This window comes from Nanorana parkeri, unplaced genomic scaffold (genome assembly GCF_000935625.1).
Source record: "Nanorana parkeri isolate BGI_ZX_2015 unplaced genomic scaffold, ASM93562v1 scaffold588, whole genome shotgun sequence".
Taxonomy (NCBI): Eukaryota; Metazoa; Chordata; class Amphibia; order Anura; family Dicroglossidae; genus Nanorana; species Nanorana parkeri.
Window position 1 is genome coordinate 900214 of NW_017306856.1, and position 19645 is coordinate 919858.

At 46.6% G+C, this 19645-nt stretch overlaps 1 protein-coding gene across 1 annotated transcript in view; it reads right to left on the reverse strand.

The window, feature by feature from the left end:
• Positions 1-419: 419 nt before the first annotated feature.
• Positions 420-19645, reverse strand: part of LOC108791972 (cytochrome P450 2C3-like) — a 20792-nt gene continuing 1566 nt past the window's right edge. Inside the window, exons 2-9 of the mRNA XM_018562622.1 lie at positions 18380-18554; positions 16707-16847; positions 15385-15545; positions 13009-13182; positions 11186-11327; positions 8616-8803; positions 5185-5326; positions 420-616 (exon numbers count right to left, since the gene is read on the reverse strand). Of these exons, the coding sequence (XP_018418124.1) occupies positions 420-616; positions 5185-5326; positions 8616-8803; positions 11186-11327; positions 13009-13182; positions 15385-15545; positions 16707-16847; positions 18380-18554 (1320 nt within the window). The remainder of the gene's footprint in view (positions 617-5184; positions 5327-8615; positions 8804-11185; positions 11328-13008; positions 13183-15384; positions 15546-16706; positions 16848-18379; positions 18555-19645) is intronic.

The window sequence follows — 19645 nt, forward strand, 5'->3', positions numbered from 1 at the left end:
ACAGAGGTGAATTCTGCTCTTACATCTATAGTTAGTGGAAAGAATGCCCCCTTACATCGGTGGTCAGTGGAGAAGGGCCCCCTTACACTGGTGGTCACTAGGAAAAATGGTTACTTACATTCGGGTTCAGTGGAGAAGGGCCGCCTTGCATTTGTGATGAGTGGACAAGGGCCCCCTGGTGGTGGACAGTGGTGAATTCCGCTCTTACATCTGTGATAAGTGGAAAGAATGCCCCCTTACATTGGTGGTCAGCGGAGAAGGGTTCCCTTACATAGGTGGTCAGCGGAGAAGGGTTCCCTTACATTGGTGGTCACTAGGAAGAATGGCCCCTTACATTGGGGTTCAGTGGAGAAGGGCCCCCTTGCATTTTGTGATTAGTGGTGAAGTGGCCCCTTACACTTGGCTGGGAATGTTACAGGTTACTTGGTGGGTAACGCTCGGGGCACAGCACACAGCTCAGCATAAGACATGATGTCACGTTTATTAGCATGCAGCCATTTGGAGTCCCGACGCTCGGCTCCCGGGGGCAGCTTGAAGGTGAATTTCTGGAGCAGAGCGGAGAGGAGAAGGAAGAGCTCCATTCGGGCTAAACTCTCCCCGGCACACACACGCTTTCCTATGGATGAGAAGAGGAAGATTTGTGGATGAGGCAGACAAATAAATCCATATGAGCAACATGGTTGATTTATTCCACTGTGTAATATTTTATTAACATTTGCATATACATCCAAATAGAAGACTCTAGTATACTATATAGCAGCGATTCTCAACCTGTGGGTCGCTGTGAGATTTCTGCTGTGCTAGGTGAGAGTCCTCCTCAGCCCTCTCCTAGCGCAGCAGTGTCAGTTCTCCCGCCACGCCGCCAGATGTCGCTGCAGCAGACTCGTCGTCACTAAATTTTACCGTTGGGGGTCACCAGAACTTGGCAAATGTTACCAAGGGGTCCCGGCCCTAGAAAGGTTGAGAACCACTGCTATATGATACATATGACACATATGACACGTATTTACTATTAATTCCAGGCATTTGTCTGATATTTGTCAGCAGTAATGAGCAGAAGGCTGAAGAAGAATGGAAGACAAGTGCTGACTGAGGAGTCAATCATTGGATCTCCATATGGAGCCACCAGCCTAATACAAAGCCTTCGCCACCGCTGGTTCTTTAGGTTCCCATGTCCTCCTCCTCACCAATCCCCAGTAAGCAGCAGCTGGTCCTATGGAGACCGCTATGGATCACAGACTGGGGAATGGATTTGGTGTAGGGAGCTACGGGCCAGAGATGGGGGGGGATTGGATTGTATGGAGGCTGCTACAGATCACAGATTGGGGGATTGGATTTTATGGAGGTAGTTATGGATCACAAACTGGGGGATTTGATTCCGTGGAGGCCTCTATGATACACAGACTGGAGGATTGGATTTTATGGAGGTAGCCATGGATCATGGACTGGGGAACTGGACTCTGTAAAGACCGCAATGGATCACAGACTAGGAGACTGGATTTTATGGAGGTAGCTATGGATCACAGACTGGGGGAACGGATTTAATGTAGGGAGATATGGACCAGAGATAGGGGATTGGATTGTATAGAGTCTGCTACAGATCACAGACTGGGGGTTTGGATTTTATGGAGGTAGCTATGGATCATGGACTGGGGGGTTTGGATTTTATGGAGGTAGCTATGGATCATGGACTGGGGGTTTGGATTTTATGGAGGTAGCTATGGATCATGGACTGGGGGTTTGGATTTTTATAGAGGCCACTATAAATCACAGACTGATGGACTGGATTCTGTGAAGCAATAAAAAGAAGAATCACCGGCACCAGAGGCGGCTCTAGAGTTTGCGAGGCCTTAGGCGAAACCTAAACATGAGGCCCCACTCAGGCCTGTGGGGTCTCACCGGGCTGTCGGGTTTAACCAGGATGGTGAGACCCCTGGTGAGACCCAGACTGGGGGGTTTGGATTTTATGGAGGTAGCTATGGATCATGGACTGGGGGTTTGGATTTTATGGAGGTAGCTATGGATCATGGACTGGGGGTTTGGATTTTTATAGAGGCCACTATAAATCACAGACTGATGGACTGGATTCTGTGAAGCAATAAAAAGAAGAATCACCGGCACCAGAGGCGGCTCTAGAGTTTGCGAGGCCTTAGGCGAAACCTAAACATGAGGCCCCACTCAGGCCTGTGGGGTCTCACCGGGCTGTCGGGTTTAACCAGGATGGTGAGACCCCTGGTGAGACCCCTGGTGAGACCCTACAGAGCCCTGGTTAAACCAGGGCTCTCACATGCTCTCCACAGCGCTCTGCACGGGGCTCTCCTCAGGGCTATCACCTGCACTACACAGGGTTCTCCACAGGGCTCCCATCTGCACTACACAGCGCTCTTCTCAGAATTCTCTTTAGGGCTCTCCAGGCCGCCACTTACCAGCACTGTGGCGGCCGTGGCTCGGAGGCGGGAGCTGGCAGGAGCGTGCAGGACCAGCCGGCGCCGCCGACGTCTCCATCTGCTGTTAAAGATAAGCTCCGCCCTCCCAGCCAGAGATCCTCGTGCGGTGGATGGGAGGAGTGAGGTCTCTTCTCATTGGCTGGTGGGCGGAGCTCCAGAAGACAGTGGATGGACCGCACCGATGATCGAGGAAACGGATGAGCTCTCAGCCCTGTCGCTATTGCTCCTGTCAGTTTGACAGCGACAGGGCTGAGAGCTCACAACATTACCTGGCTGCGAGCGAGGTGATGTGCCGTTCTGACAGGGCAAACTAGGCGGCCACAAGGCCCTCGGGAGCGCGAGGCCTAAGGCGACCGCCTAATTTGCCTAATTCAAGAGCCGCCTCTGACCGGCACTGTAACATTGAAGCAGTACGTCTTTTTATTGACAAAAGTTCACATTATCACAAAGCACACAACTTTTCAGGGCCGCATTGGGGTCCCTTCATCAGGCAAACAGTGTGAAGTAGGGAAATGGCGGATGCCATCATACATTTTTAGATAAATAGGGATTTTCATGACACCTTGGTGAAGTGATAATCTGTAACACCTAAGTGCCCACCAAATATTAGGTGTTAGTTTCAGGGACACTGAAGAAAACAAAGAAGAATTTACGAGAGAAAACTGGTTGGAGAAAATGGAAGTCCTTGCAGGATTTCTGATCTCCAGCATTCTGCCATATCATGTCTTTTCCCAGAACACACCTCCAAACTGTCCCTCATTTAGAACCAAATCCCCCTGTCCCTCTTCCTCCTCAGTTGTCCCTCTTTTTTGTCTGATGTACAGATATCAATGAAAATGTACTATTTAACTATCAAAAGGGGTTTAATGTAATAAAACAACCATCCCAACCTATTATAATTATTAGACATGTGCACTGCCAAAAAATTAGTTTCGTTTCGTTTCGTTTTAAATTCGGATTTGTGTTATTTCGTTTTTCGGGATTCGGGTGTGAAAGTCAATTCGGATTCGGAATTCGGATTCGGACGAAATTCGGTAGCGGTAGTTCGTTCGAACGTTCGTTTCGTTTTCGTTTCGTTCATGCGTTCGTTTCGTTTGCAGCAAAGTGACATTTAAGGGGGGAAATGTTTTTCTCCTCTAATGTCACTTTGCTCAAACGAACGAAACGAATAAGAAACGAAAACGAAACGAATTCGCACACGTTTAATAATTATCTTGCGTGATATTTTGAAAAGCCAGTATAAAGGGAAAGCAATGGTGGAAATCAACAATTTGGGCTTTTAACAATAATTTTTAGCATATAGAATCTTAATGGTCTGAATAACTGGGTGTGTGGCACCTGTGTGTCCATTTACTAAATACATGGTGCTAGACCATGTCCATGTCTCTCATCTCAGAAAGTTGGGAGGTATGCCAGAATAAAAGCCATATCTCACCCAACTATACTATAACGAGTGGCGTAACTTCCACCATAGCAACTCACTGGGCGGAGACAGGCCCGGTCAGGACGTGGAGGAGGCAGGGGGCCCTGCAGCGCTAGTCCGGCAGTGGAGGAGAAGGCTGGGGCCCAGCATTGCCCGTCTGGTGGTGGAGGAGGAAGCTGGGGCCAGCAGCATGTGGCTGACAGGTAAGAGGAGCCACTTGTACGGGGAAAGGAACCCTGACCACCTACCTGAGACCCTACAGAGCCCACCATAGAGAGTCTTAGGTGGGCTGCACAGGATCTATGGTATGTGCAGGTTCTCAGGTGAGCTGTGCAGGGTCTCGGGTGGGCGGTGCAGGGTCTATGGTGGGTTGGTCAGGGTCTTCGGTGGGCTCTATGGGGTCTCAGGTGGGCTCTGCATGGTCTCAGGTGGGCTCTGTGGGGTCTATGGTGGGCTCTGTGAGGTCTATGCTGTGCTCTGGGTGGTCTATGGTGGGCCCTGCAGGGTCTCAGGTGGGCTCTGCAGGGTCACTCTCATGTGGGCTGTATGGGGTCTCTGGTATGTGTCGGGTCTCAGGTGGGCTCTGTGGAGTCTATGGTGGGCAGTGCGGGGTCTATGGTGGGCTCTGTGAAGTCTATGGTGGGCTCTGCATGGTGTCAGGTGGGCTCTGGTGTGTTGTGCGGGATCTATGGTGGGCTCTGCAGCAGTGAGCGGTGGACTGATCTCTCTTCTTTGGCTCTGACGTCAGAGCCAGCAAGAGCAGAGCTGAAGAGAAGAAGATGGCACAGTCACGGGAACGTGTTCTGGAGGTAGGTACCCGGCCATGAAAATGGTCTCTCAGTACACCTGACCAGGACAACTTTAAGGCATGTGTCAAATGCAATGAATTGTAATGAGTGCAAGAACTAGGAACAATACTTGGCTTCATTGCTCCTCTCCCTTATGGCGGTATGGTCACTATCCGGTTACAGGAGGACCTTGAGGATCCTTCCCAGAAAAAACATAAGTGATCCCTTTTCTAGACATATGTAGAAAAAGAAAACATGATCTGAGCTGAGAGAAAAAAGCTTTTTGGATGGGAAGATATCAGAGCTTTCGTTAAATTAGGCAAATATCTGAATTATTGTACACATGACCTTAGGGAAGTGTACTTTAGGGTTTAATATTTGGTTTTGACTGGACTGTTCCTTTAAGAACTATCTGTGAGGCTTGAGTTGCAGACAAGTATCCATTCAATGTATATTTACTACACCAAAATAATTGTTCATTTCACCCCAACCTGGCACTGACACAATAATATTGTGGATCTCCTACCTGTTGAGAACGGCATGAAGGCCACACGATTTCGGAACTGGCCCTCCTCATCCAGGAAGTGCCCGGGGTTGAACCGCTCTGGTGTCTCCCATTGAGAGGGGTCGTTAAGCACCGACGTCAGGAACGGGATGATGGTAGTGCCCTGATATAGGAAAGGGAGAGAGACAGAGTCACTGATATACATGAGTACAAATCTCAGCATACAGGTGCCATGCCAATGAGATCATATCAGAGTCTTCCACAGGCACAAATGTAATATCTGACAGTCAATGTCAATATAATGCAAGGAGTGTATAGGAAGTACACAGAGGCCGGGATAAAAATATAGAATTGTTTCTTATTGGCTTTTCTACTCAGAACTATATTACAATTTTACTAAGGTGAATAGTTAAAGAGACAAACAGAGTGAACAGGCTGCATGGAATCTGATCTTGTACAATACTGGCCACCAGAGCCAGAGCTGTAGCTAGCTCCTTTTGCACCCGAGGCAAGAACAGAAAATTGTTCCCCCCCACAGACGTGTTATGTCACCCATCGCTGTGCGCGCAAGGTGTCATGTGACGTCATGCGCCCCGCCTCCAGGATGGCGGAGCGCATGCGCAGAATGCGCTGCTGGCCAAATCCATATAGCATAAAAAATTGTTTCATTTGCCGAAACTAAAGAAAACATTTTAGTTTCCGTTCATTTAGTCCGAAACAAAATTTTTAGTCTTTTGCACATGTCTAATAATATGTGTGCATGAGTGTGTGTGGATGGTTTTTTTGCACTGTTGGGGGGGCTTCGGGACATATTAGGGGGTCTAAACAGACCCCTGACATTTCTCTTTTGACGTGAAAAAGAGATTGAGGACACAAAGCACTCTGCCCATACAGGCGGGGGAGAGCAGCGGGGATCCGAGGAGAAGCTAGAGCCTGTGCTGCTTCTCTTCTCCCTGCCGAGCCGCAGCTGTGTTGGCCGCCTGGCGCCCCTGTTGCCACTGGCGCCCTGTGCTCAACAGGAGCGAGGGGGCACAGCCAGGCTTGCCCTGGCTATGCCCCCTCTCAGCTGCGCCTGAGACGAGTGCCTCACTCGCCCCATGGTAGCTTCAGCCCTGCTGGCCACTGTGTGACCTTTCTTCACAGATGGTAATCAGGGCCGGATTTACTCTCTCTGCTGCCCCCAAGGCCAGGTTCCTCAATGTGCGACCAACCCCCCCCCCCTTCCCCATGGAGAATGGCAGACCTGCAGTTTGCAGGCTGCTTACAAGTGATCTCAGCAAAATCGCTGAGATCACTTGTACAAAACAAGCGGCGGCTTCCCCGCTGTACATTTAGCTCTGCTTACCCAAAGCAGGGCTAAATGTAGAAAACAACTACTCGCCTGGCGCCCGGAACTGCATTTCCCAGGCATCGGGAGATTGGAATTCCACACCCCTGCTGCCCCTCTACTCCCTGCTGCCCCTTGGCTGACTTTGCAGGAAATCCGGCCCTGACTGTAATTCTTTCCAGCCTCGTGATTGTGTTAAAATGTATCTTATAGTGATAATGGGACCACCTGTACTCCATACAGTGTTGAGATCTTTCAGAATACGGTGGTGCTTGTAGTGACAACAACGGATGGTGCCATGTGACCGGGTCACTGTGTTACCCTGAGGAAGGGACCCAGCGTGACCCTGAAACGTTGGCTTATTATGAGCTATGTGACGTTTTTGCAATAAACTGGATTGAGTTTGCATCCTGAACCTGAGTGTGCTGGTGACTTACATCCCATGTATCTTACCCACCATGTATCTTATGACATCAGGAGGTGAACCTAGTAATCAAAAAAAATTATATATGGTGGAAAAATGGCCATGGTGAGTAAAATGCTCACCTCTTACCAATCCGAGATAGTGTTTAGGTAAGCCTAAACAACACGTGTATACAGGCAGCATCTGATGAGCCTAAAAGGGAAACTGTTATAAGGAAGCTGCCATTGCTGACCCTGATGGTGGTCTCCTTAAAATTGACGTGTGATGAGGTCCAAAGTTCATGAATTTGGAGATCCTGAGCTGAATCTGAATATCAGTGTTATTTTGGGCAGTTTAGGTTCTGGAAGAAGGAAACCAATGGCTGTTTCTGCCTTCTGTCTCCTTCTGGTGATGTCTGAGCACTCTAAGCTTGACTGCCAGTCCCACCAGGTCCCCCCTTCTATCTTGATATCCCTGGTAGGACTTCCCAGGCTGTCCCAGGCTGTTTCTTTGTCACCATCACCTCATTAGTTTCCCAAAACCATTTTTCAATTTTGAAACCAGTTTTGGTTTGTAGCGTCAAATGGCAGGATTGTGAATTGAACTCCGCACTTTGTTTAATGGTCCAGATATATCTTGGGTTGAGGGGTAGACATGTGCAATTCGTTTAGTTCCGAATCAAAATTCGGACGAATATTCCCAAATTCAGACACATCCGAATTTCCAAATCCCTATGCATCCAAATGGGTCTGAATACGAATTTCCGCTTCCGAATTTCGGATTCCGTCCCAATTTCGTTGAACAACTAGATTGAATCGGACGTGTGACTTTTCTGGCCAACCAGATGCGTTTTTCGGTTTAATGCATCCGAATGGGTCTGAATCCGATTTTTCTAATTGCATTCGGGAGCTCCCGAATGCCATTGGGGTCTGGGAGCCTCAGCTTTAGTTTTGTGTATATATGGGTCACAATGTTGCCGCTATGAATATTCATTCGTATTAGAAAATACGACTTATATATACATAATACTAAAACTGAGGCTCCAAGACCCGAATGGAGTCCAAATTTCCAAATAGCATTCGAGAGCTCCAAAATGCCATTTGAGTCTGGAAGCCTCAGCTTTAATATGGCTCCCAGACCCGTATTGCTTTCTGGAGTTCCCAAATGGTGCTCAGAAATTCAGACTCCCGAATGTCATTCGGGTCTAGGAGCTTCAGCTTTAGTATTAATATCTGTATATGGTTTTCTGTGGTATTCGCAACGAATATTTGTAAACTCATTCGAAAACTAACGGAAGTTCGGAATTCATCCACATTTGAAACCTGAATCGAATTGAATTTCGGATACGAATCCCAAAATATCTGAACCAAATTTTTCTGGAGATTATATGTCTATTGAGTGGGTAGTATAGCGATAGCCAGCAGGTTTCGAAGACTCATACAAACACCCCCTTCATCAGAACTTACTAAGGGAGAACTGTGGTGACTCGAATTTGGATACCACCTGTATGACAAATGTTCCCTCATCTCTACATCTACAGTGTTGGGCCATATGTAGTGCAACGTGGGTAAGTGTCCACCTTTCTGTGCCCATTCTCCCTCATCCTACAACTTCTCATTTCGATGTAGAGTTCATCGATTTTTGATTTTCGTGTTTATGTTGAGCTCTGTTACATCTCCATTTCACATTCTACAACGCCTGGCACATATCACAGACGTGTACCTTCGGGATGGTGTATCCGCGGAAATGGACATCTTTGGTGACGGCATGGAAGAGGGCGGTTGACACCAGGTCGAGGATCCTCTGTATTTCATGGATGACGGCGTTGGTGTACGGCATTTGTGGTTTGTCTCCGAACCCAGGGGCCCGCAACGACTGGGTCACCTCATCAATTTCTTTCTGGACCTTCACTGAAAGGTGAAAGCAGCATTTCAGGTTATGGGTGCAGATGTTCCAGAAGCAGATTTCATATGTTTATTGCCTGTAAAAGGAACCCAAAACCTTATGCTGAAGACAGCTTGTTGGGGGTTTAGTGACCGAATATATATAAGTCAGTGCAGGGGCGTAACTAGAAATCCCAGGGCCCCATAGCAAAATTTTGTATGGAGCCCTATGACTTCTAGTTATGCCCCTTGCAGAGCCCACTTGAGATCCCACGCAGCCCACCTGAGGGTGACCCTGCAGAGCCCACCATAGACTTCCTATGGTGGGCTCTGCAGGGTCACCCTCAGGTGGGCTGGTCGCACTCCTTGCCTGTCCGCCTCCTCTTCCTACCAACTGCCGGGTCCAGCCTGCTACACCGCCGCTGCTGGCTCTCATTAAGGCTGGGTTCACACCTAGGCGTATTGAATATGCGCGTTTGTCACGCGTTTCATGCCGTGCGTTTTTACCGCGATTCGCGTTAAAAAAAACACGCGACAAACGCGCGTTTCCGAGGGTTACCTGGCTGTATCCCAATGGATACGCGCGGAAATACGCCCCAAAGAAGCTCCTGTACTTCTTTGGGCGTAGGGCGTTTTGCAGCGCGTTCCTACGCGCTGTAAAACGCCCAGGTGGGAACCATGCCCATAGGCAATCATTGGTTTTCACATGTTGAGCGTTTTACAGAGCGCAGGAACGCGCTGTAAAACGCCCAGGTGTGAACCAGGCCTAACTCCGCAGCGGCTGTGAGAAGAACGCGCTGCTGCACAGATCACTGTCAGTGATCTAAACAGCAGCACATTCTTCTCACAGCCGCCAGTGAAAGCCACCAGCATAAGATGCCATGGCGACCCAGGCGGCCTGCGTGGCATCTGGCCGGGCCCCCCTGTGCCAGGGCCCCATAGCGGCCGCCTGGGTCGCTATGGCGTATGTTACGCCACTGAGTCAGTGAGTCAGTTCACTCATCAATGATGATTCTCTTTATATTCCTACTTATGATAAAACATAAAAAGGGTTTAACAAAGACCAGTCTCTTGCAGTTATAAATCCAGTACAACACTTAGGGGTTTATTTATAAACAATTTGCAATTGATTTTCTTTTAAGACTGAATGTAATGTAACATAATACTGCATTATGGACACTCGGTGCTGCTGAGTAGCATAGGAAATAAGTATATCCTATGCTCCTCAGCTCCATCTAGTGGCCATTATGCAGGATCATATTACATTACATTCAACCTGAAAATAAGACATACTAAGAACTAGGGATGCACTGATACAATTTTTCCGGACCGTGTATGAGTACCGATACTTTTACTCAAGCACTTGCCAATACCAATTACCCATACCTTTTTTTTAGTGTCATGTGACAGTTTTTCTAAAACAATACAGGCTAATGATTTTAGGACAGTGGTGGAGCACCAGGGCCCTGTGACCCTGGTACTTCTGTTACTGACTCCAAGCTGTAGAGGGACTACAAATCCCAGCAATACATTATACAGCAATGCAGAATACCACCAACTATAGAGGACTAGAAATCCAAGCAATACATTATACAGCAATGCAGAATACCACCAGCTATATAGGACTAGAAATCCAAGCAATACATTATACAGCAATGCAGAATACCACCAGCTATAGAGGACTAGAAATCCCAGCAATACATTATACAGCAATGTAGAATACCACCAGCTATAGAGGACTAGAAATCCCAGCAATACATTATATCCCATCTCCATCAATTATCTCCAGGGCAGCCACTTAACAACTAGCCATCTTCTGCAGCTCTGTGTAGTTGTTGTGTGGTCCCAAGTATCAAGATTTTGCTTTACTAAAGAGGTAATAGGTATGGACATTTGGTGGACCACGGAAATTGAAGAAGTGGCCTACAGATGCCAGGAAACACGCCAATGAGCAGATATAGAATATTGTTAGGTTCTCCGTCTTCAATGTATACGTGAAGGCAAATGTTTTTCTTTTCTGTTTTGGATAGAGTAAGGAAGGGTTCATAACCCTTTTTTTAATCTATCTGTGTCCCTTTGGAGATCACTAAGTACACTTTCAGTTCCACAAACATGGCAGGAAGTAAGAGTAGATCCATCAAAATAAGGGAAGACAGCTGTCACAATAACATTGGAAGTTCCCCCTTGTTGCAGTGACAACATTTTGGATTTCCCACCTTCTATCTCAGTGCCAATGGTTGCCAGGACAAATAGAGAGGGTGAATCTCCCCATCGGAGACACAAGGTGGCAATAAAAACCCAATTGGGGGTCTAACCCTTCAGATTTGTAAGAATAGACACTAAGCGATGATGATCAGGAAGTTACTCTGATGAGAGAGCAGATGTTGTTTCCGTGTGGTGGACCCTTACCCTGGACATCGGGATGATGGGCTATGAAGACCAGGCAGAATTTCAGGGTTGAAGCGGTAGTCTCAGAACCCGCAGATAACAGTGACACCAAAACAGTCAGGAGACTCATGTCACAGAAATCCGGATCCTCTTCGTGCTCCACCTGTGAAGATGGAGAGAGAAAACACTCATCAGATGAACCGGGGAAATGGGAAATAAGTGTAAACTACATCCTACAACAGGGCTGCAAGATTAAGAGGCTCGATCACACGCATGTGTGCGCATTAACCTGTGTTTTTGACATGCATGGGCTTATATGCATTTTTGTACATTTTATATTAAAGTGTGTACAGTTTTTTTTTTTTATATATGCAAAGTGACTGCGGAGAAGAAGAGGAGATGCGAAGGGATGAGAGGAAAAAGAGAGCAGAAGAAAAACGGGAGGAGAGAGAATGTAAAAACAGAGAAGAAAGGGGAGAAGCGCAGAGAGAGACGGAAAGGGGAAAGGAGAGAGAGTGGAAAATAGTGCAAGAGAGGAGAAGAGAAGAGTGAGGAATGCAGAGAGGAGCAAAGTAAAGAGCAGGGAGAGGAGAACAGAGGAACATGTGGAGGATAAAAGAGTTGGGGACAGGAGGGAAAAGGAGGTGAGAAAAGGGAAGAGAGAAAAGAGAGAAGGAAAGAGCAGAGGGGAGCTGCGAGGAGACAAAGATATAGGGCAGGAGAGGAGAGAGGTGAGACAGGAGGGGAGAACAGAGGAAAACAAAGAAGAGGGAGACGTGGAATGAGGAGTAAAAAGGAGAGGAGAAAGGGGAGGTGAGCAGAGAGAGAGGGAAAGTGGAGAGGGGAGAGGAGAGAAAGCAAAGCATATTACAGGAGAGAAGAGAACAGGGAGAGGAAAGCAGAGGAGAACTGGGAGGAGACAGTGTTGGAGAGAGGAAAAGAAAGGAGAGGAGAAAGGGGAGGAGTGCAGAGGGTAAGAGCATGGAAAGATAGGGGAAGATAGGGCAGGAGAGAAGTATGAGAAGAGCAGGGGATTGAGAACAGAGGAAATGAGAGAGGACTGAGACTTAGAATGGGGTTGAAAAGTAGAGGTGAGGAGAGCAGAGAGGAGGAGAAGAGGTGAGAAAAAAGAGGTGAGGGCAGAGGAGAAGAGAGGAGAAGAAAGGAGGTGTGAGGTGAGAAGGGGAAAGGCGAGAAAGGGGGCTAGGGCAGGAGAGGAGAAAAGAGAAGAGTGGGGAGAGGAGAAGATAGAAAATGGGAAGAAGAGAGAGTTGGGGAGGGGAGCAAAAAGAAGAGGAGAAAGGGAAGTGGAGCAGAGAGAGAAGGAAAGTGCAGAGGGGAAGTTTATAGAAAGATAGGGGACGATAGAGCCGGAGAGGAGAGATGAGAGAGGAGAGCAGGGAGAGAACAGGGGAAATCAGAGAGGACAGAGACTTGGAAGGAGGAGTGGAGAGGAGAACGGGGAAGAGAGCAGAGAGAGAGAAGGAAAGAGGAGAGGAGAGAGGGAAGTATCGGGAGGTTTGGGCAGGAGTGGACATGACAGAGGAGAGCAGGAGGGGAGAAGACAAAGGAGAGTTGAGTAGATAAGGGGCAAGAGAGGATGGGGGCGGAGAGAGGAGAGTGATACAATAGATTTGGGTAGATTATATTTCACTATATATTTTTCTCACTCACATAACACTTACATATCTATCAGGGTTCGCTGAGTATACAGAACCCTACAGAACCATTCACAGTAATCCCCAAGTTTCAGTGCAAGGAACCAGAATCTCATCGCCATCCTATGATTGGCTGCTTCATGGCGGTAAACGGGGCGCTTACAAAAGACACTTCATTGTACGCACCTCTTTTATCTTCAGCAGGAAATAATCAATTAAATCTCGGGGGGCCTCAGGCTTCAGGGAGCGTTTGTGCTCCTCAATGTACTTTAGCACAAATTTCTGCAGGTAGGACTGTTCCTTAAAGACGATCTTCGGTAATACTGGCAGCTTCAGAAGGAACGGGAAGACATTGCAGAACTGACCGGTGGAGACACAAGGAGAAAACAATTAATATCTACCCAGCACTCAAGGTATAATAATAAGTATTACCCCAAACCTCAATCTAATCCCTAACCATACAACTAAAATTAATACCCTAAATCTACCCGTTACACATGGGCTAACCCATAATCCTAACCAGTCACCTCAGTTGATGTTGGTTATGTGTTTAGATGAAGCACTGAGATCTTGAGGAATGTTGAATTAGGTTTTACTTGCTTAGAAGAACATTACATGTACAGTATAAAGGAATACAGCACTGGTCAGGAAACATATATATAGAAGAACTTCCCGTGTATCATAGATAAGCACGCATATAGAAAACTAACATTGCACTACACTGCTATCTACAGCTCAAAAGGCAAATTGCAGTCAGTAATGCAATCAGTACATATTATTATTATTATACAGGATTTATATAGCGCCAACAATTTGCGCAGCGCTTTACAATATAAGGAAGACATTACAATCACAATACAATTCAAGACAACATGGTAAGGACGGCCCTGCCCATGAGGGCTTACAATCAGAATATGAGCTTGCATTTCCAACACTTTAATCCCTAAACCCAACCAATAAACTCAGTCCAAATCCTAAATGTTACTGTTTACCCCAGCCTAATGTGCAACCTAACCAATTAGTTCACATTATACCCTAAACCAAAACATGAACATAACTCTAACCAGTCTATTCACTATATCTAGCCATTAATCGTAATCTCCTAACCTATTATTAGTCTAAACTCTTATCCTAACCATTAACCTCACTCCAACTCCTAATCCCATTGTCTGTACAACCCCTAATCCTAAACTTTAAACTCAATTTATAGTATTACTTTTTGCACCTTTAATAATAAAGCTAACATATAATCAGATTCCCCTACACAGATTTTGATGATTAAATACGATAGGGGGAGGGAAACTGGAAAAAATTAGCATCTTATATAACCCATATAAGAAAATATTGTAAAATATGCTACTGGATTCCACTGGTGACTAGGTATACCAGTGACGTGACCAAGCCATCCACAGAGCTCAAGCCTCTAAAGGTGGCCATACATTGTACAGTAAACGTACGATCTGCCCATCTAGGACAGGCAGATCGTACTTGCGATCATCGCAAGCCCGCCCCTAGGGACGGGCGTGTTTCCGATGACCGCAATGTTGAACGGGCAGTGTGCTCGTGCCAAAAATCCTACGATTTTCGGCTGGTTTTCGAACATGCTCCTTAGACAAAAGACGTGCGACCGTAAAGTAGAAACGGTCGCACGCCTTCCATGCACTTTGAGATTATCGTACGATCGCGGGATTTACCGCGATTGTCGTACGATAATCGCACAGTGTATGGGCACCTTAACTCAGAGTAGAGGCTGTGACAGCTCTTGCCTCACCAAGTTAGGATTCACAAGCAGTGGGGAAGCCCACTGCTGTGTAACCTAACTACCTATCAAAAGCCGGATGCGTCACTGCCTGTAATTATAAGTCAGGGCTCCGTCCATGACAGGTTACACAGCGGAGAGGCTTTCCCTGCTGTGTAACCTGTAACAAGCCGCTCTGAATGGAGAAAAAGCTCTGCCTCACCTGCCTCCCCTGACCGCAGGTCCCTGAGGTATCTCATTCACTAGTTCACCCCTCAATAAGGAAGACAACCTGATGGCCTACTGTGCTGCCACAGCTATTGTATGAAAATGTTAAAGAATGCATAGTCATGGTTAATATTTAAATTATTGTGAATTGAGTATTTATATTGTTAATAATGCTACCATATAAAGTATAATGTGTAGTATAGTTTGCTCATATGCTGTCATCTTGTGGTCATTTTATTTATTGCACCACCTTTTCTGTGTTCCCTCCTATTTTATGATATATTTCCTCCTTCTTCTCCATATGAGTATTATTCAGCCATATTGCTGACCACATGTCCTCTTGGCCACATGTTCACTCTGAAGGAAGGCATTACCCTTTTTCGACCTTCAAATTCCGTCTTTTCAACCATCTGCTACATCCTATTGTCTGCTGTAACCTGCTACCTTCAATAAAGACCTTGGTGGATGAAAAGGTATTTGGTGAGTCAGGTGGTCTGCGGTGAATGTATCTGATTGTATCTGCTCATACAGGCCAGGAATAGAGGTCTCAGGAAGGGAAAGCTCACTATTTCAACAATTGGAGTCAGAATGCCTACCATATTAAATGGGGACAAAATACTTCTTCCGTGTCGGGAGATGTGAGACAGCAGATCATGTAACTTCGGGTCATTGTAGTCAAAATGTTCTCCAAACAACACTGAGCTGATAACATTCCCAACAGCGCTGGCCAAGATCAGAAGTGGATTGAACGGTTTTCCTGAAATAAGAAAAGTGTATCTAAACCCGAAAACAAAAAAATGATGATATATTGCATTTATTAAAAGACGATGGACAAGGCTGACACCACTCCATCCACAAAAATGATGTGTGTTGTCAGGCCGCAACAGGGCTTAAGAGGTAGATGCATTTCTGGCAGATCAACTGGTATTTTTTTGCAGTTGCAAGGTCTTTAAAGGCCTTGATGTACACTTAAAATAGCAGCGGTGCAGGGCACACCCTCTCCCTGCAGTCTAGTCTCCAGCAGATGATAGCAAAACAGTGAAGAGGGCAAACGCAGTGCACTAAAGTGAAATATCCGCAAGATGGAACATAATCAGGTTTTAGGTTCATGTTGGGTCATGACTAGTGACTAACACACCCCCATTTCTGACCCAATCAGTTGTGGCAGATGCATCATCTGCCCCACACAGTCACAACGGCTGCCGTTGATTGCGCCGGGAAGGGGTAGTTACAGTTTTGAGTGGGCTTGGGTGAACTGGGGTGAACTCTGATGAATTGGGTTTGCACCAAGCCCAAGCTCATCACTAGTTGTGACAGATGGGTGCTCAACAAAGTAGCAGGAGACAGACAGTCCCTGGATGAAGCTCAGACTTCCCATGCACACAGCAGTCTGAAGTATCACGTGATACAACAGAGGTTCCTATGTTTCCTCATGTTGGAGACTGCCGCATCAGACCAGTAGAAGTTCTAGTATAGCTATTGTCCTCAGCTCTTCTATTCCTCAGCAGAATCACCATGGGTTAGGACCTTTTCCTTTAAATAGCTCATTGTGGCCCCAGAGGGCCATGGGTCTCAGGGCCTGGGCTTTGGCCCAGAATCTCAGACTCAGGCAATAGCCGGGAGATAATAACCCTTCCAGAAGCTCGCTCAACATATTGGATAAAGCAAAGTCCAGCTCACTGATGATGAGCTCATCAGGAATTGGCCAACAATCATGCATCTCTGGCTCAACCTTCTGGATTGGTCAACAGAGTCCAGCAGATGATGCAACACTGGAAGCTCCTGAGCACAGCCTGCTGGAGGAATCCCTGCAAGACTGTAAAACCGGAAACAGGAAGTGACTTTAATCCCTAGAGTTATTTTACTGATTCAAAATGCAATAAAACATTTTCACCTGATAAAAATCATTTTCTCCCACCTTCCGTCTTGGCCACTTCCTGGGTGACATAGTTCGCCTCCTGGAGCACACGGGATTCCATGGTCTTTTTCCCCATACCAAAGGTCCTCAGAGACGATATGGCGAAACGGCGCAGAGAACGCCATCGGGGGCCACTAATGCCTGCAGTAAATAATCAGCAGCAATGGATTACGGACCGCTGCACAGACCATAAGACATGCCAACTTACATCCACAATCTACATCAGGCCGTTCTTTACAAAGCAGAGGAAAGCAGCGAGGACTTGTTTCCACCACAATGCAAATTATAACTTGTGTCCCAACATGGGTTATAATGCACATTACCGTAACCCACTGCAGGTGTGTTGCGGTACATTGCCGTTCATTGTTAATTGCGCAATGCCCCACAATGCACAGATGCAAAGTACACAATGGGGAGCTTTTTAGAACAGGACCTATTTTTTTGGGGTTAAGGTGAGGTTATGTAGACCCCCCAACAGTCCTGGATTTCAAGGGACTGTCCCTCAATTTGAGGAAGGTCACAGGGGCTTTGTGGAGATGCAATGTGCTCTGTTGTGATGTACTGTGTTGCTCAAAATTGTTTTGTTGAGTGCATTTTCTCTGCCACCTGTAATGCACTGTTGTTGTAATGCACTGTTTTCCTTGAGACACCTTTCTTATCCATTGTAATCAGACAGGATATCCTCATTTTTTTGGTAGATATTTGGTAGCAGAACTGTGAGCGGCCAAGTTCTTTTGAGCAGAAGGAGAATGTAGGGATGTAATATTTTTCATCACCCTGTATTCACATCAGGTCAAACAGTGGCAGAGCTACCAGGGTTGCAGAGGTCGCAGCTGCGACCGGGCCCTGGAGTTCCGCCACTCAGAGTCGGCCCAGGACAGGAGGGCCCCTGGTAACTGCTGATTACCAGGATATTTAATATTCCGGTAACCGCTAATATCAGTACCGTGGCCTCTTCCTCCTGTCCTGGGCCCTTCGTGCTTCACGCTGCTCCCCTCACCTTGTTGTGGCTGGGTGCAGCGTGAAGTATGATCGAGCCGGCGCAGCAGCCAATGAGTTCAAAGCAGGGCTATTCCTGCCCCTCTCATCACACAGAATGGCTGCCGACCATATAGCTGCCTGTGTGCTATCGTAAGCTTCAACTCCCTGGGTATGAGAAGCCTGCTGCGGACATGAAGGGGGAGATATAGAGAGCTGAGAATATGAAGGGGACATGGGAGAGGAGAGTGTGGGGTCAGGGAGCTAAAAGCTGGGGACGTGAAGGGGGAGATGGGGGGAAGCTGGGGACATGGAATAGGAGAGTGTGGGGTCAGGGATAGGAGAGCTGGGGTAATGGAGGAGGTAATGGGGACATGAAGGGGGAGATAATGTGGAGCTATAGACATGGAAGAGGAGAGTGTTTTTTTTTTTGTCTAAAAAATATTTTTTAAAACAATGTATTTAATTGTTTTTCTCTGGGGGGGCTTCATGGATTCCTGCACGGGGCCCTGAGGTCACTAGTTACACCTCTGAGGTCAAACATAGTCATTGCTGCATTTTGCATTTGAATGCCTGCACTTGAGGAGCATTGTGTTCAAACGAAAAAGGTAGAGATCATCAACAGCGCCATTACAACCCTCGGAATTACTGTACAGGACATTTCCCTATAATGTACAATAGAGCATGCTGAGAACTGACAACCTTACCATATCCCTTGGAGGGGATGTGCAGCGTGGGTATAATTGGGCGGGCACTGAACTCCTCGGCCTGGTTCAGCAGAGCGTCCCTTACCGTCTCATAACCACAGATGACCACCACCGGCTCCGACAGCTTCCAGATGGTGAAAATTGAGCCGTATTTGTGGCTGAGCTAAAAAAAAACAATGAAAGTCAGAGGTCAATAATGACAGAAATTCTCCTGTTGGTGGAACTGAGAATAAAAAGATAAGATGAACCCACCAATATTACATAGATAGATGTGTCACAGCCACTTTGTTGCCCTATGCAGCAAGGAGAACCTGTATATGTATTGGGCAAAGATGGCTGCCCCCATGCACATAAATGGAGGGGCGTGTGAAATACTGATAGTCAGTGGTGAGATATGGCAGGATGTCAAACCAATTTCTAAGGATCAATGGCTCTGGTGAGGATCCAAGTTCACTCCTAGGATGGACTACAATCTCAATACAAATTAATAAACTAAACATGAGATTGTAGTCCATCCCGGGAGCGAGCATGTAGCGGTGGCTACTTTACAACACACACAGGGACCATGGGGAACAAAAGTAGTCACCCTCCAGAAGGAAGGCTGCACCAATTCAGAGATGATTGGAGGATCTACAGCCGAGTGATACACAAATAAGATACATTGTTGTTCATATTTAAGGTACTTTTTAAGATTTAGTATCACTTTAAATATAAATGTAACTTGCTTTAATATTTTTTTTGTGGGTATTATATTTGATGTAGTCCAAGCCGAGCATTGTGAGCTATTTAATATGGACATATGCCAAGGATTTGTTTTGGGACTCAAAACTTATTTAAAGAAAAACATTTTGCTAGGTTTATTTTTAACTTCAAATATTTATTTCTCTCTTGTGTGTTTCCGTATCTGTGTTTGTACAATTACAGGAAAGGTATAAAGTCTAGAGTTGGTGTTTGTGAAATATGGTGGGCGTCCAGATCCTGTTGTTCCTGGCGCACTCCTAAACGGGTTCATTGGGACAGAAGTGAATTTGGCGACGGGATTCTCATAATGGTAATAATTAGGTATGTTCAGATACCAAGTACCGTACTCAGTACAAGTACAAGTACAGATACTTTTCCAGCTCCAAAAGTAGACTAGAGAAAAACTCAGAGGTTAGGAGGCAGCTGTCATTTTTAAGGAACATACAGGCAGGGCCGGATTTACTCTCTCTGCCCCAAGGCCAGGTTCCTCAATGCACCCCCCCAACCCGCCAA